General features: G+C 47.5%; 1 protein-coding gene across 1 annotated transcript in view; it reads right to left on the reverse strand.

Annotated features, from left to right (window-relative positions):
* The window catches only part of CFAP77 (cilia and flagella associated protein 77), a 33,082-nt gene that overhangs the window by 3,057 nt on the left and 6,236 nt on the right, over positions 1-23,789 (reverse strand). Inside the window, exons 2-5 of the mRNA XM_017745411.1 lie at positions 21,338-21,437; positions 20,592-20,808; positions 8,507-8,609; positions 7,256-7,351 (exon numbers count right to left, since the gene is read on the reverse strand). Coding sequence (XP_017600900.1) covers positions 7,256-7,351; positions 8,507-8,609; positions 20,592-20,808; positions 21,338-21,437 — 516 coding nt within the window. The remainder of the gene's footprint in view (positions 1-7,255; positions 7,352-8,506; positions 8,610-20,591; positions 20,809-21,337; positions 21,438-23,789) is intronic.

Below are 23,789 nucleotides of genomic sequence, written 5' to 3' on the forward strand. Positions count from 1 at the left end.
AGCAACCAATCTCTTTTTTTTTTTTTTTTTTTTTTTTTTTTTTTTTTTCCTCCCCAAACCCCCTCTCATTTACAGTAGTCTAACAAATCCTGGGGGTGTGTGGGTTTTTTTTTTTTTCCTTTTTTCCCTCCCCTCCAAAACAACACAAAACAGTGGATTTTTTTTTTTTTTCAGGAAGGGGGGAGGAGGGAGTAAAATAAACAATACAGAGAGGGGTAGGGTGCACACACTGACGCTCAGCGCACCGAGCATCCCTGTACAGACACAAAAAATAAAAACCCCACCAAAACCCACCCCGCGCGCGCGCGCACATCGAGATGCAAATGATTTTCCGCGAAGCTATCGCTTGTAAAGCTTGACAGAAAATAATGAGAAACACTAAATCTTTTATAAGGTCAACACTCAAGCAGCTGTCAAACAAGAAAAGAATTTAGCGAAAGATCCGCAAAAACTTCCATCGCCTCATTAAATCCAACAGGGCCGGGGCCCGGCGTGGTGAGGAGGCACCGGGGCGCCTCCGTTTTGTGTCAGTAATTTGCGGCGGAGGAAGAGGGAAGAGGAAACAGCCAACGCCGAAGGGGCCTTGGGGGAGGCTGGGGAATCGTTAGTGCGCCAGGAGCGGCCTCGGCTCCTAATTGGAAGCATTGGGCATTATCAACGGAGGATTTGCCTCGGCTCCCTGACAGCTCTCTAGGCCTGGAATGATAGCCCACTTGTCAGTGTAAAAGACCATTAAAAACAAACCATTTTGATTTAATTGGAGGCGGTGTGCTGGGGGCCCAGGTGAGGCGCTTCATCAGCCGATGTTGGCTGCTGATGCCTTTTTCCCCCTGTATTGATGGCTTTTTTCTTTTTCTCCCCTCCCTTTCAAAAACTGTCTAGGAAAGAGAAAGAGGTGCTGAAAGATCCTTCACAGCTGCATCGAGAGCGGCTTTCAATAGGGTTGTCAACAAATGCCATGACAAGTTAGAGAGAGGCAGGTACTTTTAAAACAGACGTTATTCTGTCCAAAATGAGCTGTGCTCAGAGGTGAGTGTTGGATTATTAGGGTTACAAATAATGTGGCTTTTCCTGCCAGGAGCGTGCTTAACTGGCTTAACGAATGGGGTTGATTTTTTTTCTCTCCCCACCTTTCTAAGAACAGAGGGAGAAATGCAGGACAAGGGAGCCTGGGCTAAATGATCTTTATTTGCTTCAAGCCCAGGAAGGTTTCAAACAGTGCTCAGCAATTTTGGGCTGCTGTATTTAATGTCCCATGGAGATATGGGTTGATGGGGTTTTTTCCTTTCTTAAAATAATGGCCACAGATATTTGCTGGAGTTCACTGGTTGTTCGTTCTGGGCAACAGCATGAGGGAAGAAGAATTAACCCACTGGAGCTGTAACCTGGTGTGTGCCCCCCACCTCCTTGGCAGATGTTTCAGGGTCAGACCAGAGCTGGCAGCTTTCACACTGACCTCATGTGCTTGACATCTGAATCGTGACCCTTTTCATTCCAGGCAAGAGGTTTACTTAAAGTTGTCTTGATAAATAGCATCTCTGCAGAAGTCAGACCAGGGCCACAAATGAAACCTCAAATCCATTTAAAAAGCATTTCTTTGGAGTTGTGCACTGGAAGCAGTGGAAGGTGCTCACCCATAACCCAACACAGTGTGTGTGGTTTCCCCCTGCCACAAGCTGTGAGCACCCAAAATCTGTTCCCTCATGGGTGAGTATCTCCAAAAGAGCAATGAGAATTGGCTGCCAACTGCTCCTTGTGCTGCCTTTGGATACTGGGGCTCAGGTGTAGGTGGAGTCTGCCCTGGAGATGATCCAGGCTGTAAAGCTGCACAAGGAGTTGTTTTCCTGTGTTAATCAGGAGATGTCCAGAGCAGTGGAAATGGCAGAGGAGTGATGGCCCCTCTGTCTCTGAGGGAGACACGAGGAAGTGCTGAACATGGTAGGTAATGGTTTTTACTAAGAGAGAGGGTCAATTGAAATAAGATATAAGAAGCTTTTTTACAATGAGGATGTTGAAATACTGGCACAGGTTGCCCAGAGAGCTGGTGGCTGCTCCATCTTTGGAAACATTCAAGGTCAGGTTGGATGGGGCTCTGAGAAACCTGAAGATGACCCTGCTCACTGCAGGGGGGCTGGACTAGATGGCACTTAAATATTCCATGGCAGAGGGCAGAATGAAGGCTGAGAAGTTGAGTGTCCAGGGCACAAGGGATATTGGGAAAGCCTGGACCATGAAAATGCTTTGCTGTGATTTGAATAATTGTATTGCTGGAGGATTTGGCTGTGAGATAAAACAGGAAAACCTCCAGAATCTGCAAGGAAATGTAGTGATGGTGACAGGGACCCAGAGCCTGCAGTTAGCCCTGGAATGGCTGTGGTGTGGGAGGTGACATCTCTGCTGTGGTCCCAGAGGAGAGTGCAGGGCAGCTGGGTCTGTGCTGCCTGTTTGGAACCCCACGGGGTGTTGTGGTCTCTGTTTGCATTGTGCCTGCTGTAGGCCAGTGATGCTGCTTTGGATTGTCACTGCAGGGCTGGGAGCCACCAACTCGCGTCACTTTGGCCATCGAACAACCATCAGCTGACACTGATTTTAATTCTTTTTGGTCAGCCAAAATCCCAGCTGAAGGGAGGATTGATCTGGTACTGTAGTGACAGGAAACTCTTGAACTCACTCCTTTATTCTTTAAGCACTATTTAGGTTCCAGGAGAGGAGTTTTATAACACTCCAAGTCCCAGAAGTTTTTCTGCCCTCAGACCCAGGAGGACCAATGCTGCACCTGAACAGCCAGCCTACCGTGTGCTGTGCGTATCAAGCCCAGGTTATTTAAGCAGAATCTGTGGCTTTTCTGACAAGACAACAGCTGCGAGATTACATGAGCTGTGCTTGTCAGTTCAGCTCTATAGACAAAAATAGAGGTAAGGCATTAAAAAAAAATGCGGAACATTTTTGTGTGTACGTGTTAAACCTCAGCTGTTAATTCTGACGAAGGATCAGGCTGTGAGCAGATATCGGATCCCTGGTGAGAATCAAATTCCGGAGCCCAGAATTTTGCTGCAAAGTTTATACAGTGGGGATTCCTCTAATTACTTTCAGTGGAAATTTACCTGACAGAGCTTTCCCAGGTAATGCAAGGCATATGCGGGAGAGCCGCTCAGCCGTTGACAGAGCCTTTGATTTTGTGCCAGGTTGCAAATTAAGTCTTTTGCCAAGGTACCCGAACACTTGCTCGTCAATTGCTTATCGCTTATTCATATCGCGCACCGCGCGTTTCATCTGCTCCGAGAGGCAGCGCACGGTGACAAAAGTCTTGTCCAAAGTTGCTGCATTTTCTTTCCTTCCCCTTGCTTGGTCAAGTAAACAAGCCACCTTTGTGTCTCTGTGAGCTGGGATTCTCTAATGAGCAAAGGAAGAAGCCTGGTGTGTGTCAGTGACAGGAAGTGCACGGAGCTGTTTTGACACATTGGTGAATTCTGTCCTGTGTTGCTGCTTTGTTGCTACCTGAATCCTTCTTGACTTGATAGAGCCCTGGAAATTTATTGGAGGTGGCCAACATTGATGTATTGGTTTGGATAATGACTAACAAACATTCAGATGGAGGTAGCTGGAGCCTCACCCCAGCCTGGCACAGGTGGGGATGCTGCATTTGGGCAGCAATGTCCTTTCCAGAGGTTGGTTGACACCAAGGGTGCTGTTCTGCCTGAGCCAGCAGGTGAGGAGTGGCACGGGGACAGGACACATCCACTGAACATGAGGGACTGGAATATTTAAGGCTGAGAGAATTGGGATTGTTCAGTCTGGAAAAGAGAAGGCTTTGGGATGACCTGAAGGGGACTTACAGGAAAGATGGGGAGAGACTATTTGTGAAATCCCAGAGTGACAGGACAAGGGACAATGTTTGAACAAGGATTCAAATTGAAAGAGAGTAGATTTAGACTAGATATTAGAAAAAATTCTTCCCTGTGACGGTGGTGAGGCAGTGAAACAGGTTGTCCAGAGAAGCTGTGGCTGCCCCATCCCTGGAAGTGTTCCAGGCCAGGCTGGATGGAGCTCTGAGCAACCTGGTCCAGTGGAAAGTGTCCCTTGCTCGTGGCAGGGGGGTTGGAATGAGATGATCTTCAAGGTCCATTTCCAACCCAAACCATTGTATGATTCTATGATTTATGTGCCTACTGGGTGCCTGACAGTACAGTCCCCAGGGAATGTAGTCCCACATCTACAAATAAATTAAGTTTTGGTGCACAGTCCCAGCCATACTGGCAAAACCTGAGCTCTGGAATTGTCACTGCAGGCAAAGCAAGGCAGAGGCTGTTTGCTTTGGGGGGTGGCTGAGGAAGAGGAGGGCAGTAGAAGCATCTTGCTGAGGTGAGCAAGGTGTTAACATCTGCTTAGTTTAGTTAAAAAAAAAAAAAAAAAAAAAAAAACACTTAAATGCAGCAACTTTCCCTAATGAACTGCTCATCAGGACATGACTGGCTCCCTGTGACCTGTTTGTCTTGGTGAGCTGGGGGGCCCAGGAGACCACAGGCCAGATCAGTCCTGCAGAGCGAGATGGAGCAGGAGCACCTGGTGTGGGAGAGCCTGTAAATCACCCAGTTAGCTTAACAGTGTGGGCCATTATTCCAAAGCAGGGGGCTGAAACCTAAATCCAAATGAAAATATAGTCAGTTTGTCCATACTTTACTGACTGAATGACTATGTAAGGCCATGCATCTCTGGCAATGCAGGGAGCAAGCAGATGGAATTAGTGGGTAGGGAAAAGCTCCTTTGTTTTCTTCTCTTCCACTTCTTGGGCAAGCTCTAGCATGGTGCCAGGAAAGTCTTGCAGGGACTGAATGGAAGGCCCAGTTTAAGAGTCAGCAGAGATATCCATGCCCAGTTTCTGCACCTCTCTGTATGGGGTCACGGTGGGAATAAAAAAAATCCTTCATGTTGATTTTTATGGGCCTACAAGAATAATCTCACCTTCCTGCTGCCCCTGTTTTGGATTATAACTATTTCAGTGGCTGGGTGTTCTGTGTTGCTCCCCTCAGTGGCCAGAAGGATGAGTGGCTTGAGATATCCCACTCCTACACCTCACACCAGCCTTGGATCACACAGAAATGAAGTTTAAAGTGAGGTGGTGGTCAGGGCAATGGAGTCTCTGAATATTCTTGTCCAGGGTCTGGAGTATTTCCCAAGTCATGAGCATCTTCTGTACTGGTCAGAGCATCTTCTGTACTGGTCAGAGCAGGACAATGTCACCACAGGCTGGTAGGAAATAATATGCAGATGGTGGAGTCTGCTAAGAAGCTTTCTGTGGAGTGATATTTTTGTGGTTGCTTTTCATATTCTTCTTGCACAGTAGGATGAGGGTGTTACATGGATGAGTGTTTTGCTCTATTGTCACCTCTGTAAAGGAGGGACTGCCATTGACTCCTGGAGTCCCTGGGTTTAGCTGAAGGGTTAGGCCAGTCTGGCTTTCAAAACCATTCCATCACCTCTGTAGAACCCAGATTTACAGGGGTAATTAAAGAACAGTTTGGAGACCACCAAATGTCTTTGGGAACCCTTAACTTTCTCCAGGCTGTTACTGATTTTAACTGGGTAAACAATTATGGATGTTCAAGAGGAGTTATTTTTCCATGGAGGAAATCATGCACTGAAGGCAAGTGAGTAACAAATTCCTTGATCCAAGTTCTAATGTGGGCTGTGCCTGTTAGATCTGCAGCTGGGGAAAGGCAAACTGTCCAGGGTAATGCAAGGAGAAAGGAGGAGTATGGAAAATCTGCAGAGTCTCTGCAAAATGAGCTGTCCCTCCTCCCTGGATGCTGCTTTTGGAAAGGAAGGGAAAGGGAGAAGAAGAAAAAGGAGAAGGAGAAAAAGAAGGAAAGATTTGGAGGTTTGAGAGCTGGGGTGGGAACCCAACCACAGCCATGGATGAAACAAAAGGGAAAGCGCAAAGCAAAACCCAGGCTGAAAAATGAACAGTGATGGAAGGGTCTGGGGGTGAGAGGAGCTCTAAAGAGGAGCTTGCCCCAGTATCTCGTGTGACTCTCACAATCTGTTTAACAGCGATCGGTCATGTTCTCTCGCTGCCATCGCCGCAGCAGCAGCTCTGAGCTGACAGGCAGTGGGGATAAATGATTACTGACATATGCTAATCGAGCACTCTTAGACAAGATGTTGGAGGAATACATAAAGGTGGTGCAAAATGCATTTCTTGGGCAAAACTCTCCAACTTGTGCAAGCAAATTACCTTCAGGAAGTCACAAGGCTTCTTCGCTGTTTTAAACTGTGGTTAGAAATCAACAGTGTGGCAAAAAAATAACCCCATCAGAAGAAGGGCTGGGGTGGAGAGCTGAGAGATCTCTGCAGCGGTATCTATCAATGCCAAATACAATTTTGGCTATGTAAACTCCCTGCAGGGTTTCAGTGCTTTCACTTTCTGGTGTCTCCATTCCACTGGCCCAGCTCTTTCTCTTCTTTCCTAAAATCCCCCCCTAGCTCTTCACTTGAATTTTCCCTATAATTTATACCATAAACAAAGTTAATGGAATTCTAACAAGTATCCCAGAGCACAGCAGGTTGCACAGATGAATTCAGGGAGATGTTTAGATCCCATCACTAGAACAACAAATCGTCACCTTGGCTCTTATTTGGATCAATTAAAGGAAGTGTCATGCACATCTATAATCTGGCCAGACCCTGTGGTTTGTCTCAGGTGAATATTGTCAATCAGGTAGTTCAGAGAGCTATCAGGAGTACAGGCTTTCTGGAAACCTCTAATCCTGGGGTGGAAAAACTTCTTGAAACATCTGGTGTGGTTTGAATCAGTTATGGTGAGAGCTGATGAAATGGCAGGGTACCAAAATGCAGGTGTGACTGTCCTGCTTGTGCAGGGCACTTGAAGAGCAAAGGCCACCCCTGTACTAACAACAAGATATAAAACGATGCTTCTCATCTCATAAAGCTCATGAAAGTGCATGTAAGTTAAATATATTATTATCTGGGCAACTGCTGCCTCTCTTCCAGGGCAATGGCTGGCAAAAAGTAGCCCACCCTGATGTTCAAAAGGGGCTGATGGTTGAACACATTTGGGACCATTTTAAGGTCTGGGTCATGGGGAGCTTTGAGTTAAGAGCCTCATTCATTGTGTGCTAAGGATGTTACTGAGGCATGTGGGCAAGGTTAGAGTGTCCCTGAGCTCACTCAAGTGCTTGTAGAGGCCTAGAAGAGCTGACTTCAGATGTGGGATGGGGTGTGGGGGGGTCCATACCTTCTCGAAGCGTTGTGGGTGCCAGAAGGACTCCTCCTTCACAGGCAGCGGGTGCGTGCGCAGGAACGTGGTGCGATTTCCACGCACGTCGCTGATCTGCAACCAAAGAGAAACAAGAGTGGGCTCAAACAGCTGCAGAGCCATGCACATCAGCTCTGTGTCACACAATGCAGTGACACTGGGATGGATGATGCCCAAAGTCGCTTTGGGCTGATGATCACAAGTGCCTGATCTGGGGAGTTTTCCATGTCCATGCAGCCAATACTGATAGTTGGAATACGATGATGAGAGAAACACGAGCTGCTGTCAGCTCTGAGTGTCCACTTTATAGAGCATCCCAGCGAGGTGACTGCTGCCCACTGGAAGCCCTGTGCCCTGAGCTACAGCAGTGGCTCATGCCTAACTGGGATGACCATAGTGGGGTTTCCTGGCTGGCTGGTATGTGTTGCTCTCCTGATTAACTGCAGCTCACAGTGCTTGATGGTTCCAGCACAAGCCAGTGCAGGTACCTGGTGAATGTTTTGGCCACTTGATGAAGCCCTGGGAACCTGTCTGCTCTGTGGTCTAGGATACAGGTTTGTGTTGCTCAACTCAGTAACTGGTGGCTGCAGGCTTTGGGAGCCTGATGGAGGCAACTTAGTGATTAAAAACATCAGTCTTTAATAGATAAAGTAGGGATGCACTTTCCAACATCCCAGGCTCGTGTATTCATAAAATAGCTGCTAATTAAGCACACTGTATTCCTGCACTTCAACTATAAAGCACAGTTTGTGATGGCAGTAAGCCCATTGAAATTGGTCATTACCATATTAGCCTGACTCTTCTTTGAGCCATTAACTAATAAAACAGTCATTGGCTGCTTTTAAATGGTATTACAATGTTGGTCTGTTTAACAGCACAGCCTTACCCTGCAACAACTGCTGTGGGTGCTGGCATCAACCACACCAGGCTCAGGGCTGGGGCTGTCCTTTCAGCATTTGTTGGCTCTTCCCTTGTTGTGGCCACTGTCACAGGTAACCTGAGCAGAGCTGATGTTCAAAGGACAGCCTGTGGGGCTCCTGGCAGGGGGTTGCTCATCTTTGTTAGGCTTCATCAGCCTTTTAGTAGTCAGGGGGGATGTTTTCCCAGCTGAGAGCCCTTCCTAGGGTTGGGAGAAACCCACACATCCATCCATCGAGGGGTAGGACAGTGGGGGGTCGTGCCCACAAGTGCTGTGCACAGCAGGGGAAAGCATTGCTGGAGTATTCCCACCTTTTTCTTTACCGCGTGCTGGACTACTGTCCGGGCCCTCTGGCTCTCCATCCACAATTCCTTGTATCTGTGTTGCATGAGGTCAAAAAAGGGAGTGGAAGGCCTGGAAAACATTGAAAGGACACCAATATAATCCTTATAATATTTACCTCCTCGTGCTGGTTCATCTCTCTGCTACTGGAAAGTGACTGGTGAGAACATGAATAAAGCCTGGCACTGGGAAAGGCTTTCTCCTCCTCAAGAACCCTCAAACTCACATTTATTTGCAGTTAACGCACCACAGCCCCCACACACCTGTGGTAACCTGTGCCAGGGCATTCCCCAGAACTGCAACAATTTCTCTCTTTGCACAACCTGCAGGGCAGGTTTCAGCAGCTCTGTCTGGGCCCTGGTGTGCTGGAAGGACCACGGGGCACCACAGGCTGCAGCTGAACTTTGGGCTGTGCTAGAGCCTCAGGAGAGCACTTCCCAGCTGGTACCCAATGGAGCAGCTCTGGCTGGATTCCATCCAGGGGAAGAACCACTGGGTGCCAAGTGTGTTTTGCTAAAATAAGACTGCTTTTGCTATTAAAATCTCTCTGATGTGGTGCACCAAAGGCTGCAAATATGCAGTGATGGATAGGGTGAGAGGAGTACGTGCTATCCTAAGCAGTATGAATAGGGCTAAAAATGGACCCAATGCAGATGGTCAGGTGTCTGCAGCAGAAAGGGGAGCTGAAGTGCTGAGCCCTGGTCTGGTGCCTCAGCTGCACAGACCAGGTGTATTTGCCCCTTGAAAGAGGATGCCAGGGAGCAAGGAGGAGACAGAAGTAGAGAGGAGCTGCACATGACTCTGGTTCTAGAAAAAGAGTAAAAAGGCAGTTGCTTGTTGGCCAGTGTCCCATTCAGCTGCTCTGAGCTGGTGTTAACCTGACCAGCTTGTGGCAAAGCTGCAGCCTGAAATCTTTGAGCCGTGCTCCTTGCAAGTGAGGATACTTCATCAGCCACCATGGGAGGCAGACCTGGCACTGGCAGGGACAACAAATCAGTAATTCCTGTGGTTCTGCTGCTATTCCTTCCTCCCAGAAGCAAACAACTGAAGGTGATGAAAGACTTCAAGCTCAAGTTTTATTGGTCCTTGTCCTTGCCCACCTTGCTGAGGAGGGATTTTTCCCATCTTGCCAGCAGCTGATGACTGTGGAGCTCTCACCTCTAGCTCTGCTCCCACCTGTAGCCTGCAGAGCCTTCAGCTGCAGCTCCCACAGCAGAGCCAGTGCTTTCCCTGCCTGTCCAGACCAACTGCAGGACACTGGGGACTTGGGGTAGCTGCTGGGCTGCTTCTGGGCCACCAGCTCCACCTGTTTCTGCAAAGAGCCCAGTGCCACAGAGCGAGCTGGTGTTTTGTGGTTTATGGCAGGACTGGGTCCAGAATTGACAGCTGCCAGCTTTTAGCAGCCTGGAGAATCCTTGATGATCACGGAGGGTGCCAGCACTGTGTATGCAAATAGTAACTCTTCTGTTTCTTGTTCCTTCACCCCCGTGGTGACTTTTATTACTTAATTATTGCACACCACATGCTTCAAAACAGCCTAATCTATGGTCGTGTTTTCTAATGATACTGGATGTGCAATCCAGCAATATACATCCCAAGGGGACATTCATATCAGAGGAGACATCCTTCTGCAGGCCTCCTGTTTCATAGATCACATGCTGCAGGGCTTTTCAAGCCTTTGCTTACAAATCAGCTCTGCTGCTCCAGACTGTTATCTGGAGACACCCGGTGCCAAAGGCAACACTGACATTTACCCTCTGTCCCTTCTTCTTTCCCCTCCTTCCCTTCCAGTTTGGCAGTTCATGCTGATCAGAGCTGGGCAATATATTTAAAAGGTTAAAAGACGTGGCAAACCTGTGGTCAAGTGTGTTATTGTCTGTGTGGGTCTCCAGTCTTGTAGTGGGGTGTAAATTGCTTGGTGGTGGTGAGCATTGCTTGTTTGCTCCTGTCCCTTTGCTCTCCAAGGCACGAGCTTTCCTGGTGTGCAGGAATAGCAGGGATGGATGCAGGAAAGCACTGAGCCTTTGTGTGTAGCCTTTGATTATTGATTTCTTTTTTTTTTTTTTTTGGAAGTTGAATGTTGTCTGTGTGGGTCTCCAGTCTTGTAGTGGGGTGTAAATTGCTTGGTGGTGGTGAGCATTGCTTGTTTGCTCCTGTCCCTTTGCTCTCCAAGGCACGAGCTTTCCTGGTGTGCAGGAATAGCAGGGATGGATGCAGGAAAGCACTGAGCCTTTTGTTTTGCCTTTTATTTTTTGATTTTTTTTTTTTTTTTTTTGGAAGTTGAATGTGTTTTCACATCTCTATGGAGGTGACTTTTACCATCTCCAGTGGACCAGCCAGTTGGTGACTGATTAGTCCACAGCTGGCTTGTAAGTAAATGCTTGAAAGGACACATTTGGGTTGATGCTCTTCAGAGATCCTTCCCTGCCGTGTGATTAATCACATTTAAGTCCTGATCCAGCAAAGTATAGAATCATGCCTGGAATGATGCACGCATGAACTGCCTCTCTCAAATCAGTGGGAATGGCTCGTGTGCTCGGTTATCCATGTAAGCCCTGGTGGCGCTGGAGGATGTGAGGCTTCATCTGGCTTTTCCTCCTTTGAGAGAAACACTGAAAAAGAGGGGAAGAGCAGGGGATATCAGGTAACACCTCTTTAAGGTTACTGGAGAGATGTCAGCGAGGCGGCTTTTCCTTTGTAGGTCAAAGCCTGATCTCAGCAGAGTGGACGGGGAATTTGGCCCCGATATCGGTGCTGCTTGGCAGTGTGACAGCTCTAAGTTGCAGCTGGCCTTTGGGAAAACGTCCTTTTGCCTTAGTGTTACTTAAGGACAGGGATCAATGGCTTGTGTGTTCCCTTTCCTTTTGTCACCCTGCCCAGATGTCGCTCCTGAACAGGGAGGGTTTTGCCGTTGCTGTCTGTGGATGCTGCGGGGAGAGCAGGGGAAGCATCCGCTGGAAATGCTTATTGCACATTAAAACCCATCTCATTCAGAGTAACTCAGATCTCCTTGTTTTGGCTCAAGCACCCTGCCACACAAGGGAAAGGCAAAGAAGTTCTGATAGGATGTAACAAATTATTTATAGTTGTAGGAAAAAAAAAATACTCATCTGCTTCCTTTTATAGTCAAATAGTTGGAGCCACTTCTAATGCTGACATTTTCTAAATATTTTAAAATTTATCTATACACATTTTCAAAACTATTATCCCTGAAACAGCTCCTGTCTCTTTAATATAATCTCTCTAATTTACTTTCAAGAGTCAGGGTACAGACCTATTTTCAACTGAAATGACAAGCACCTGCTAACTTGGTTATACAATGTGGAATTCTAGTCTGCCAGACATCTCCTAGAAAAGAACCTGCAGCCTCCTAATAGGCTATTTTACTGTGAAAACAGTGTTAAAAAGTATAATAAAGTATTAACAATATTAAAATAAAACAGTGTAGGCCTTAAATGAGCTACAAACTAGTTAAATCTATTCTATTCAATATGAGCCTTCAGTGCTTTGCAGCTGATACCTCAGAGCTGGGATTTATCTAAAATGAAGGCACCAGGGACATGCAAGAGAAATGGTAATTATAATTTGCAAACATTAGGCTGACACTTTTTTGTGTATGTGTGTATAAATCCTGACAGCTGTGATTTGTGCCAATGCCAAATAGTGCTCTACCGTGCTGGGAAGGGCTCACTTTCTGGCAGGCCATCCTCAGAGCAGCAGCTCATTAAAACTTTGGAGAAGGAGAAGTTGCCGAAAACAGGAAGGCGTCAGAACCATCTGAGGGACTTTTGGTACACGCTTGTTGAAAGGTGTTTGAGAAGAGAGCCTTGGGTCTGACAAACTGGAATTTTAGTACGCCTTCCCGTTCACAGTGGGGCAAAATAATTGGTCATCAGTGACTACTAATTTGGTTTAGTAGCCAGAGGCATTTTTTTTCTTCCCAGAAAATCAATGACAGTGCCGAGGTGTGTTCAACGTGATTCAGCTCAAGACGGGTCCTCATTTAGCTCTTGATGCTTCTTCCACTGGAGACAGCTATTTTGTTAAAATGAAATTAAAATCTATCTATAATACTCAGCTCAGGGAGCCGCACCCGTCAATGCCATGCTGCTCTTGAGGTTTCAAGGTTGTCAGTCTCCCCTCAAACTTCTTTTCAAAGGTTTATCTATCGGCTGCAAAATAAGGTACTTTGCAAAAGTGGATAGAAAGGACTTTGCTCAGGAAGGGGCTTTACACCAGCTTGAAAGGTGCAATCAATTTGATTGCTAAGTTGTGTTGTGAAAGGGTAAAAACTTGACTTGTGAGTGCTTTTTTTTTTCTTGTATAATTCAAAAGCGTGTAAATATTTTAGTGCAAAGCGCAGCCCATGGGGTTTGTGTGTGGCTCTGCAGCCAGGGCAGTGCTTTTCCTGCTGCTGCTCAGGACGGGCTGGGGCCGGGAGTGGAGCAGGGAGCAGAGGACACACAGAGGCATCGGCTCCCCGGCGGCTGCGCAGCTCTTGGGGCTGTGCCCAGAGCTCTGCTCCGATTCCAGTGGCAGCTTACAGGCAGCAGGATCTGGCCCTGCACTGGTGCTTATGCAACAGATCAGTCACAGAATGGGATTTGTCCACGGTTGTGACATTAAAATTGTACTGCTGCACCACTGCCTACGCTGAAACTTTAACCCCTTCTTGAAAGGTTAATGAGGTTTCAGGGGGGTTTGGTCCTTGCTGGTGTCCTTCCATCTAAGATGTGCTTTTGTTGCACAGTCAGGGTCTGTCTTTGGGGCTTTCAGTCCACAGGGGAAACAGCTACAGGGGCACTACCTTTGCATTCCTTTCTTTTTTACTTCATGCTGGGAAGGATTTGTGCTGTGATAGAAGTGTTCTTACAGAATCTCCCCATGGCTTGTGGTCAGGCCAGCAGAACCCGTTCCCACCAGCTCAGGTTGGTTTCTTACAGAAACATGAGGGTTGGAAAAGACCTCCAAGATCAAGTCCAACCAGTTTTTTACTGGGGAACAGTTTGGTCTGCAGCATCTCTGGAGCGTGGGGTTCCTTGGGGCAGCTACCACAGGTATTAACTTCAGTAAATAAAGCACAAGCTGGGGTCTGTGATTCTGTTTGGGGCCGTGGGGGTACCCCCAATGTAGGCAGCAGCGAGGCATTAGTGCTCAGGTCCCTCCATCCTGAAAGGGGGCTGAGAGCACAGGAAAATTCTGATTACAGCTCCCTTGTAGTGCTGTATTGCCTCCCTTCCTCCCTCGTTACTGATGGGCTGCAGGTAGCAATCTATCTCCCATTAATTTGTCTCTGTGTAACCCAGCAGAAAGCTGGGGTATGATTACAGCTCTGGCCCTTGAGCGAGAGCCGGCACGGCCCCGGCATCCCCCTGCAAACTGCCGGGCTCTGCCTCGCCTTAATTGTTCCCCTTTGGCCCGTGGACCTGTCTCTTCTAACAAGGGCTGCGAGGAGGGCCGAGGTAATTGAAGCACTTAACCAACTCCCCAGCACTGCCTCCTGCAGCTAATTAGGAAAGAGGGCCGCTGGGCTCTTCATTATTTCTTTTAATTGTTTGTGGGTTTTGCATAACAGTGAATGGCAGAAGAGGGATGTGCAGTTAGTGCTGAATTCTTGACTTTGAAATTTGTATAAAAGGTCACTTACAATTTGTTAAGGCTTTCACAAGGGTGAATTCAATTAGCAGCTCAAAGTCCCTGCACGAGTGTGTGGGTGTGCTTGTGAGGAGAGGGAGACATGGCAAAACAAGCTGGATGTGAGTCCAAAGGCTCTTCATTTTCCTAAGAAGCTTGTGGACTGTACAGTAAAGTTATAGGCCCCTTACAGCTTTATGGTTCTCTAAATAGGTCCTGGCAGTAAACCCATGGAGAGGCCCAAAAGATCATCTTTAAATGATCTCCACTTGTCCTTGCTTTCCATTAACCATTGAAGAAAATAACAAGAGAAAAATTGGTAGAAAACACTCAGGGACCAATTTTTTTTGCAGTCTTTGGGCTGGCAAAACTCTCAGTTGCAATAGTGGGTCTTCCACCCGCATGGCGGCTGCGGGATCTGTGCCTCCAAAGCACTGATTACTCGGAATTTCTGAAGCTTCTTTACAATCCTCGTAATTTGGGTGAGGAAATAACAATATAAATTATTTCACTGCAGGCAGCCAATGAGGCAGTGGCTTCTAAGTGTCAGAGGATCTGTTATTTTGCTCAGAGGGCTCATACGTATAGAACAGTAAAAAGAATAAAATCCATTGTAAACATGCACTTTAAAAGATTTATCAGATGCTCATAGCTGTACTTAGGAGTACACATGGTTACAAGAGCACCAATTTGCTTTACTATTCCCTCCCAGGCCGAGTGAGATGTTTGCTTGCACTGGTCCTAAAAGCACATATGGAAACATGTGTCTTGCAGTGAAGACACCAAGCCAGCTCTTACCCATTAAATAACTGGCTTGACAAGCTGGAATTTGTGTGCTAGCATTGATTTTAGGGTTGGAGATGCCCTTTGGCTGACTTAATTGAAGATTATTTAGGTTTGTCTTCAGCTCATTTGTCTTCTGCTATCTGCTATTATCCTCTGAGAAATTCAGGTGGGATGTGGTTGTGGGACAGAGCTGTTCTGCCTGGAGGTCCAGATCTATGGCTGAGAGTGAACAATGCTCAGTCTGCAGCCATCAACAAATGCAAAACATCCCAACGAGTGAAAAACCAAGGAAAAAACCCCTCCAATGCTGAGCAAAAGAAATCAAAGCACAAGGTCTTTCCCTTGACCTCCATCCCACGCTTGAATCTCTCTGGCTGGGTGGGAACATGACTTTGTTTGAAAGGAAAAGATGTTGATGAGGGCTTAAAAGCTTTCTTTTCACAGAAAGGATTCTGTGGTTATTTCCCCCCGACCCAGGTTTCCATTGCACAGGCAGAAAAAGCAAAAGTTGGCAAAGAAAAAGGTCCACTTGTGGCCAGAAATAGTTCTAGGTGGTAAAATTTTTTAAGAATTTTTTCAGCTGACTGTAATTGATGGAGCTAAACCCACAGACAACAGCCAGTCTGTGTGAGAGTGAATTACTTCCCTATTCAGTGTAAACTAGTTGGTAATAAGGGATCTAAATCTGTCCTTCAGATCTCTTTTTTCCCAGCTCTGGCTGACATGCAGGACCTGAACCTTATGCCAAACCATGACTTGGCTGTTTATTTTCTCTTAAGCCGTCAGCCTGAAGTAGTCAGAAACTCTTACAGCAAGCAAATAACCACTCTGGAGGGGAATCAGTATCTTTGTGGTGCACTCAGGATGTTTTGAAGGGCGTAACAGGTCCTTCTGCCCAAGCAGCTGCTGCAGCCGCTGGGCACAACGCAGGCGGACGGGGCTGGGAGCTCTGTGGTAGTGATGCGACCACATACCCAGCCTGGAACATTTCCAGGAGAAGAAAACTACTCTTGAAATAGAAATTCTTATCTTAGCAATGTGAGAATGGTGGCAGAGGCACAGAGTGCCTTTCACTGTGGAATTGGATAGGATATGTAATTATCCGAGCTGATGGGAATCCTGTATTTTTTACTTGCCTGCGTTTTTCTGTCGCCATGAGCCTGACAGTGATTCCAGTCACTGTATTACATTTTTACAATCTGTTTTGTCAGTCCTCAGTGGGTTTTTTCTCTGTAAAACTTTTGTTTGCCCTAATCTTTAGCATTTTGGTGGCTTTACACTCTCTTTGGCTTCCAGTGATCATGGGTCAGATGCACACTTGCTGTAATATTCAATTTTATTGCCTGTCCATCTTTTCCTGGTGGGTTCTTTCCAGGAACACCCTCTGCTCTCCAACATTATTTCTTTGACATCTTTGCAGCTGGTCTACATCTAGATTAGCTTTCTTTCCACAGCCACATATTAACGACCTGAAATATTCTTTAAGTATCTCAAAAATAAACCTGTCAGTGGAAATACCTCAGCACCTCTTGAGCAGCTTCCTAAACTTTGTTCTGGCTCTGTGCAAACAGCACAGACACTTTGGGTGAAAAGGCCACTTGCTAAGCAGTACATGAGCATTGATATCTCTCTTCTCAGGGAAGGGGAAAGACTGGGACAATTGCAAATGATACCAATTAAAGAGGAGGTATTGGATAACTGATGCCCTTGGCGAAGTGTAACAATTTGAAGAAGAGAGATTGCAGTGACCAAACGCTTTGGAGAGGTGAGTTTGCTGCAGGAACATGATGAAAACAGCTGCCAAAGGATTAAGAGCTGTTTTAGAGAATGGGAGGTGAAATGGAGGCAGGAGATGAAGACAGAAGGAAAATGGGATGTAAAATTCAGGAAAGGGACAGTCGAAGCGAAGGCAGACGGTGGGGGGGACCCGGCAGGAGCCATGGGGATGACAGAGTGCCAGGGAAATCCTGCCAGCACACCCAAGGTCAGCCCAACCTCCAGGCCAACTGCCAAGTGCATGGCAGCCCGTGGGAGGCAGGGTTATGGCCATGCAGGGTTTGGAGCAGGTACAGGTGCAGAATGGCAGAGGATGGCACGTCTGTGCAGTCCTTGTGTCCAGGAATAGGCTCTGGGACGAAGCAGGCAGAATTAGGATGCTCACCAAGAGGTGACTGGAAGCTTTTCTCTCCGAGCAGCCCTGGCAGTGCTGGGCAGTGTGTCCATGCTGAGGGTGCACTCTGCCCTGCTCACTCTTGGGGAGAGAACTGGTGCTTGGGGTACCAGCTGTGTGCTGGAGTGTTCTGGCTTCAAACTCCTTGTGTGACCTTGCACAGATCAATAGCATCTAAAATCTAGCTGTAGACAGCATCCACATCTTTGTGTTTACTTCTAGTTCCAAAAATGATCCTTTAATGTTGCCTGATTTCAGTGCACAGTGAAATTCAATCAGAAGAGGTGGTCAGGAGGATAAATGTGGGTCTGGACATCTGTTGGGGTTTCCAAATGCACTTTGAATAGCAGGCTGGAGTGACACCAGTGAAGATCCTGGAGGACTTCACAGACCCTCTGTGCCTTTAGGTCTCCAGTATTATCAACCCCCAGCCCACTCAGTGCCCTCCAGCCTTCGCCTTGTAAAACAAGGTCATTATTGCAGAGTATGGGGGCTGGATACACTTGCCAGGAGCACTGTGCTGTGGGGCTATTTTGAATGAAAAGACCTGGGAGGATGGCAACCCTCAGCAGCTCTGTCCTGTGTCATGCACAGGGCATGTAGATGGTATTTAGCTCAAAGACAGGCATTTTCCTTGGAAGATGCGCCTGTGGAGCTGTGTGTGGTGGGATGAGGGCTGGGGCAGGTGAAGCTGAGCCTGTGTGCTGTTAGCCCAGCACCTGCACACAGTGGATGTGTCCTCTCCTGCAAAGTGTGGTTGCACACGGCAGCTCTTGCAGAGAGCTGGAGCATGAGCTGGGGGAGCCTGGCTGGAGGATGCCCCACGGGAGAGGCTGGGACCCCACCACATCCTCGTTACTGCTGACCTTGGCACGAGCACTGCCTGCTGATGGATCGGCTCCGGAGCTGGACAAGCCCCTGGGGAACCACTGCATTATCTATTATGTCCCATCAGTGCCTCCCCTGACCCCTCCCAGCTCTGAATGCCACAGGCATCAGGGAAGGAATAAATCTCTGTCTGGTACTGAGAGAGAGAAGGGAGCGAGAGCAGGAAAAAGGAGAGATGAAAAATGTCCTTTTTATGACTCTCACAACAAAGCTGGCCACATGATTCGTAGCAAACATTACTCTGGGAAAAGGGAGGGAGAGAATGGGGGGGGAATCAGCAAAAAGCAATGCTGCTTCTCTCCCCTGGAAGGTGCCTGGGGGGAATTATAGAGGGGTATGGGTGACCTTTGAAGGTAAATATCCCAGGAAAAGAAAGGAAAGAGACCTCAAAGCTTCAGAAAGCTCGCTGCAGTGTCTGAGGCTGCCTGGTGAAATGCTCCACACACCGTGAGCAGAAAGCAGAGGCACAAGTGATCTAAGTTAGAGCAGCAGCAGGGCCAGGCAGATATTAACAAGGCACTAATAGCAACCTCAGCTTTTGTGCTTGTTTCTATTTGGGATGATCCAGGAGAGCCCCAGCCTGTGAGCCTGGGGAGAACTCCTGATCCTGGTGTCTCCAGGAGACAGAAGCCTTTAGCAGCACAGCCCAGGGCCTGAGGAGGGGCTGGAGATGAGTTGCCAGGACTCAAGAAGCTCCTTGCCCCTTACCCACCGACCACAGCCATGGTCCTGTGACAGCTGCTGAGTTATTTGGCTTCCCAGGGAAGCAGTCCAGCCCCAAGGCTGTGGGCTGGCACCAGCTGCAATTCCCACAGTGTGGGATTCCCAGGGCTGTGGGTGCAGACTGAGCAGGATCTGCATTGGGGTTCTGGGCTGTCCCAGAGCACCCCATCATCAGGCAATGTGTTTCCAGCTGCTTCCAGTGCCATGGGAAAGCACCTTTGCTCTCTGGCCTCCTCAGCCACACTGTCTGTGCTGGGGGATGACAGGCAGGCGCTGTTCTTGCTAAAAAACTTCACTGTGCCTGAGATGTTGATCAGATCTGTTATTTCTAAAAGATATGGAGTGCTTGGAGTCGTGGAAAAAGACTATTTGCCACCGTTTTCTTCTGTCCCTAGACAAGCACATGCCTTACTTGGGAGCAGCTTCCCAGGCAGCAGCACAATATCAAACAGGGTTTAGAGTCCAAAACCAACTTAAATCCATTGACAACCAGGTCATTTCTAGGAAAATAGGTCTTGCTGTGACCAGGGACCAGCTTGTCCCAGGAATGCTCACCAAAGCTGGTCTCTTTAACTTGCCAGTCATGGAAAAGTGTGTTAAACTCCCACTTTTACCGAAACGGCTGTAACGACTCCTTGATAATCCCAGTAATTCGGTTTTATCTATAACGTGCTTTTAAAGTAAAGGGATAAATACAATCAGTCTGCGTAAAAGGTAGCTATTAAGGAGCAGGCAACTTGTACCATAATAACTTTCAATTAAAAGCCCTTTCTCACTATTTCTGCTGTTGTGGGGTCTGCAGATTTTCCTTAAAACTTTTGAAGCATGCCTGGGCTTCTTACAGGCAGCCGTTTAACCTCCGTTTATGAAGAAATAAAGCAAAATTGATGTTGATTTTGGTCTACATTGGGGGATACTTTTGAAACATAAAAGCCCTTTTGCCTGCAATTTGCAGAGCAGCCCTGTCACATTGGTGAGGGCTGATACTGATAAAGATAAAGCTTTATAGCTGGGGCATTTGCAGCTAACAGCAAGCTAATGCTACATTTTCATTTTGATGCAATTAATGTTAATGTCTGCTACGAAAATTGTCATTAAATACCATTTTAAAATCCATTCAATTTGCATATGCAAAGCCCATTTACTATCATGTAAAATACACAGTGCTGTTCATCATGTCTTTTCTCTAGAATTTGTAGCTGTTATTTTGCTTGTAGTGATTATTATCTAGCTCTTAAAATGAAACCTAATGCCTGGTCCAGACGTGCACAGAGCAAGAAACCCCCCTGGGCTCCAGCAGTAGCAGGACTTTTAGAGGCTTTGAGCACCGGTTTGTGCTGGAGTTCCACTGGCAGTGAGAAGTTTCTTTGCCTCTATCCTGCTCTACTACCAATTTCTGCCCAATGCAGGGTGATGAACTAAGTGGGAGAGGATAGGATAAAGAACTTGAACTGTTCTTTAACTCCACCAGAGTATTTCCACCAGTGCAGAGAGGTAGAAATGCTGTTGCTCTGATTTGCTGACCCTGGGATGCTGATTTTCTGGCTGACAGCTCTTTATATTCCTTTAGATTAAAGGGTTGGCATTGAAGATATTTTTAAGAGGCTTCAAGCCCTTAATGCCATAGGTGAAATGAGGCTGTGTCGTGGCACGTATGTTAGATTCAGGTAGTTGATTATCTGACAGAAGTGTCATCAGACACGGATGTGATGCTGTGACATCCAGGTTCAGGACACTTCTGCTTTGGGGACTGTGGTAGCTGAGACTGGGGAGAGATGGAGGTGTGAGAGAGTAGGTGTGAGGGAAGGAAGGGATTATTTCATTCTGAGGAGGGCCCAAGTCTTCCCCCTTACCGTGCTGGCCTGCCAAAAGTCGTGCCTGGAGGTATCTTGCAACCATATCTGAGTATCCCCTCATCTTTGCAGCGAATGTCCTTGAACTTGTAGTACAGAGCAAACTCACGGGCTGTGGTGCAGCCTTCATCCACAGCCATGCGGCCCATGGTGACAAAGTCTCGGGGCATGACCCTTATATGAGGCTTGGCCTTCACTGCGTCCCAGTGGCCTATGGCTGGAGATGGAAGGAAATAGGAGAGAAAAAGATGAGGCATCATGGTTAACTCCTGTTTGGGAAAGCAGATTGATGTGTGTGCACCCTGCCTGGGGGTCTTGTGTGGCTAACGTCCATTTTGTCACGACTTCACTGTGCAGTGAACTTCATACCCTGTCCCACTGCATCCCTAATTCCATCTGAATTGGATGTCTTCTCGCCCTCCACCCTGGCTTGCTCAGGATGCCTGATTTCCTGAGAGCACAAAGCAGGAGCCCTGACAAAGTTACAACAGTGGCCAGGTGCATCACCCTTTGCAGGTGCACCCTCCCTGCCTGGGCTCTGTGTGAGCCTCTGAAAGTTTCCAATGTGACAGAGAAACTTCACTGGTCACCAAGCAGTTGGGGTGATATTAATGAAAGTGGGTAAATGTTGGAGTTCTGCACTTTCAGCTTGACGAGAAGTACTGAAGAGCCCTGGGAAGGAGATGAGTGTTGCTACTAGCATCAGAACTTTGTTGCAGGTCTGTGTTTTAGGGGCAGTGTCCTACCTTCAGGGACTCCTCCATCTCTCTTGTGCAAGTACATCCCATAGGTAAAATCAGGGCCTGGCAGGGAGTAGCAGTTTCTCATGGGCTTCCCCACTTCTGGCTGCAGAAAAGGGAAAAGAGAAGCATATAGAGAATTAACAGAGAAGCATAAAGACCTTTTCTGATAAGAAAAATCCCCTGAAAACAGAAGTTTGTAGCAGAACACGGCCACAAGTACCAGGAGTGGCCACTTGGCAAGGGTTTGAATCCCACTGCACAAGTGAGTGCCACAGTGCAAAAAGGAGCTGAAGCCTAAAGGATGCTGAATTTCACAGAAGTTTGTATTTGAGTTATAAAGAGACCTAGCCTTGCTGGAAATAGGGATCCTGACTCAATAGATATGGACTTGAACTCTTCTTGTTTGGTTAATCTCTGCTTTGGTGGGGATGCCCAGCTGTGGAATCTGCTGGGGAGACTGCAGCTAGTCTTAACTTTACTTTGAGTTATTTCATTTCCAAGTTGTGCATCCTCCTAGAAAACTGACATAAACTTCCCCAGGCACAATCACATGGCTGCTCCTGCCTGGGAATAATCAAGACACAAGGCATGCTGCAGGAGGAGGATAAGGGGGCTGAAGAAGGGAGAGCAGAGCCTGGAGTTTATAGCACAGAAGAGAACTAGAGCTCAATAACCGCATTTCTATTTAGTTTTCAAATGAACTCTTCCCTAGCTCATGTGTGTCCCAGCCTGGTGGTGTCTGTGGGATTAACTGACCTCTCCTCACCCCTTTGTCTCCTCCCTCCCATCTCCATGGTGAAGTCACTGCAGGATATGTGTCTTGGAACCTCACTGCTGCTTGAAAGGGAGGCAGCAGAGGAGGGAAGGGGAGGGAACCTGGCTCTTGGGGCTGTGTGTTCCTGCCAGGGAAGGCTGGAGCAGAGTCAGGCAACAAGTCCCCAGGAGCCCTGAGGGCAGGGTGTGGGTGCTTCGGGACTGGTTATTTTCCATGGGAAGGGTGTTAAAGGAGCTGGGATATTGTAGGTCTTGTTGGGAGAATGAAAGTACTGAAATACCATTCTGGTGCTCCTCATGGGTGAACACCCCGGGCCAGGAGATGCTGAATCAAACGCAGCCCTTTCTGCAGAGAGCCAGTGGAAAAGAAACTGCAAATGAACCATCTCCAGCTTGCCATCGTGGCAGGCTGAGGCTGTGCATGTTGATAAAGGACCCAGCTCACTGGAGCTGCTTGTGTAGGAACATCATCCAAACCCAAATCTTCCTTTTGCTCCCAGTCAGCACTGCACAAATCCTGGCCAGGGCCTCAGAGCAGCCGTGGCTCCCCTGTACACTGATGGCATGGTGGCTGCTTTCCAGTGTGCTCTTCTGCATCACCCTCACCTCAGGCAAAACTCTCACTGAGCCAGTTTTGCCTGGAGAGTGAAGGTTAATAACCCCTGTCCAGAACTGGCACCTTTCAAGAGGGCTCTGTGTTGAGGTCTCTAAAATGTGCTTGTAATTCCTCAAACTTTTACACTTGTGATGCTCTAAAGCAGGTTTGGCATTCCCATGGCTCTCAGGAGCACAAGTTCACCAGAAAATGAATTTTATGGACCTGCCCTGTGCGAAACTACAGATCCTTTGTTGCAAACAGCCCTTTCTAAAACCCGTCAATTCAGCCACGTGATGCAACCACGGCTGCATTTCCCCACCTGCCTCCTGTGAGCCTCGAGCAGAGGGAGGGACTGTCCCTTATCCAGCACCAAGCATGAGGGCAGTGAGTGGGGTTTTAGTGCCACCACGGCTGCGATGCCACCCGGCAGTGACAAACCATATGTGCCCTCTGTGTGTGCCGGGAGCTCGCGCACAGCGCGTAAACCACTGCCAGGGATGATAAAGGAGCTTTCACTGCTGATCGATTCCTCCTGTATTTACAGCTATTTTTAGATTAGTTGTCACTGGTGTACAAGGGAAATGGTGTAATGTTCCTCAGAAGCATGAGAAAAGGCGTTTTCCTGGGATCACGTTCTGATAGCGGCTCGAGGAAGTGAGGTCAGAAATCTGCCATGGTGGCAAAGGTGTGGCAGATGGGAGCAAATCACTGAGAAAATGCAGGAAAGGAGAGAGGTTTGTAACCTGTGGCAAAGCTGCTTCCAGACCCTTGAGTGCAGAATTCTAGAATGGAAGAAATTATGGGATTTAAAGAGTCCCTTTTGCAGAGCACCTGAACTTAACACGGGTGTTTCCTCCATCACAAAATGAGTGCATGCTCTTTCCTGTTATGATCAGGTGGCATTTTACAGTCACTTTGCGCTGAATAAATAAAACTGAAGGTGCTGGATAATTAATTAAAAAAAAATCTGGTCCAATATGTTGAACATGGAGAGAATCTGTGCCTGAAGAAAAATCAAGGAAAGCAGAGGACTCTGGTTGCCTGCCAACATCTTTTACCTACAAAAGCAAAGAAGGCGAAGGA

The sequence above is a fragment of the Corvus brachyrhynchos genome, unplaced genomic scaffold, assembly GCF_000691975.1.
Source record: "Corvus brachyrhynchos isolate BGI_N302 unplaced genomic scaffold, ASM69197v1 scaffold59, whole genome shotgun sequence".
NCBI lineage: Eukaryota > Metazoa > Chordata > Aves > Passeriformes > Corvidae > Corvus > Corvus brachyrhynchos.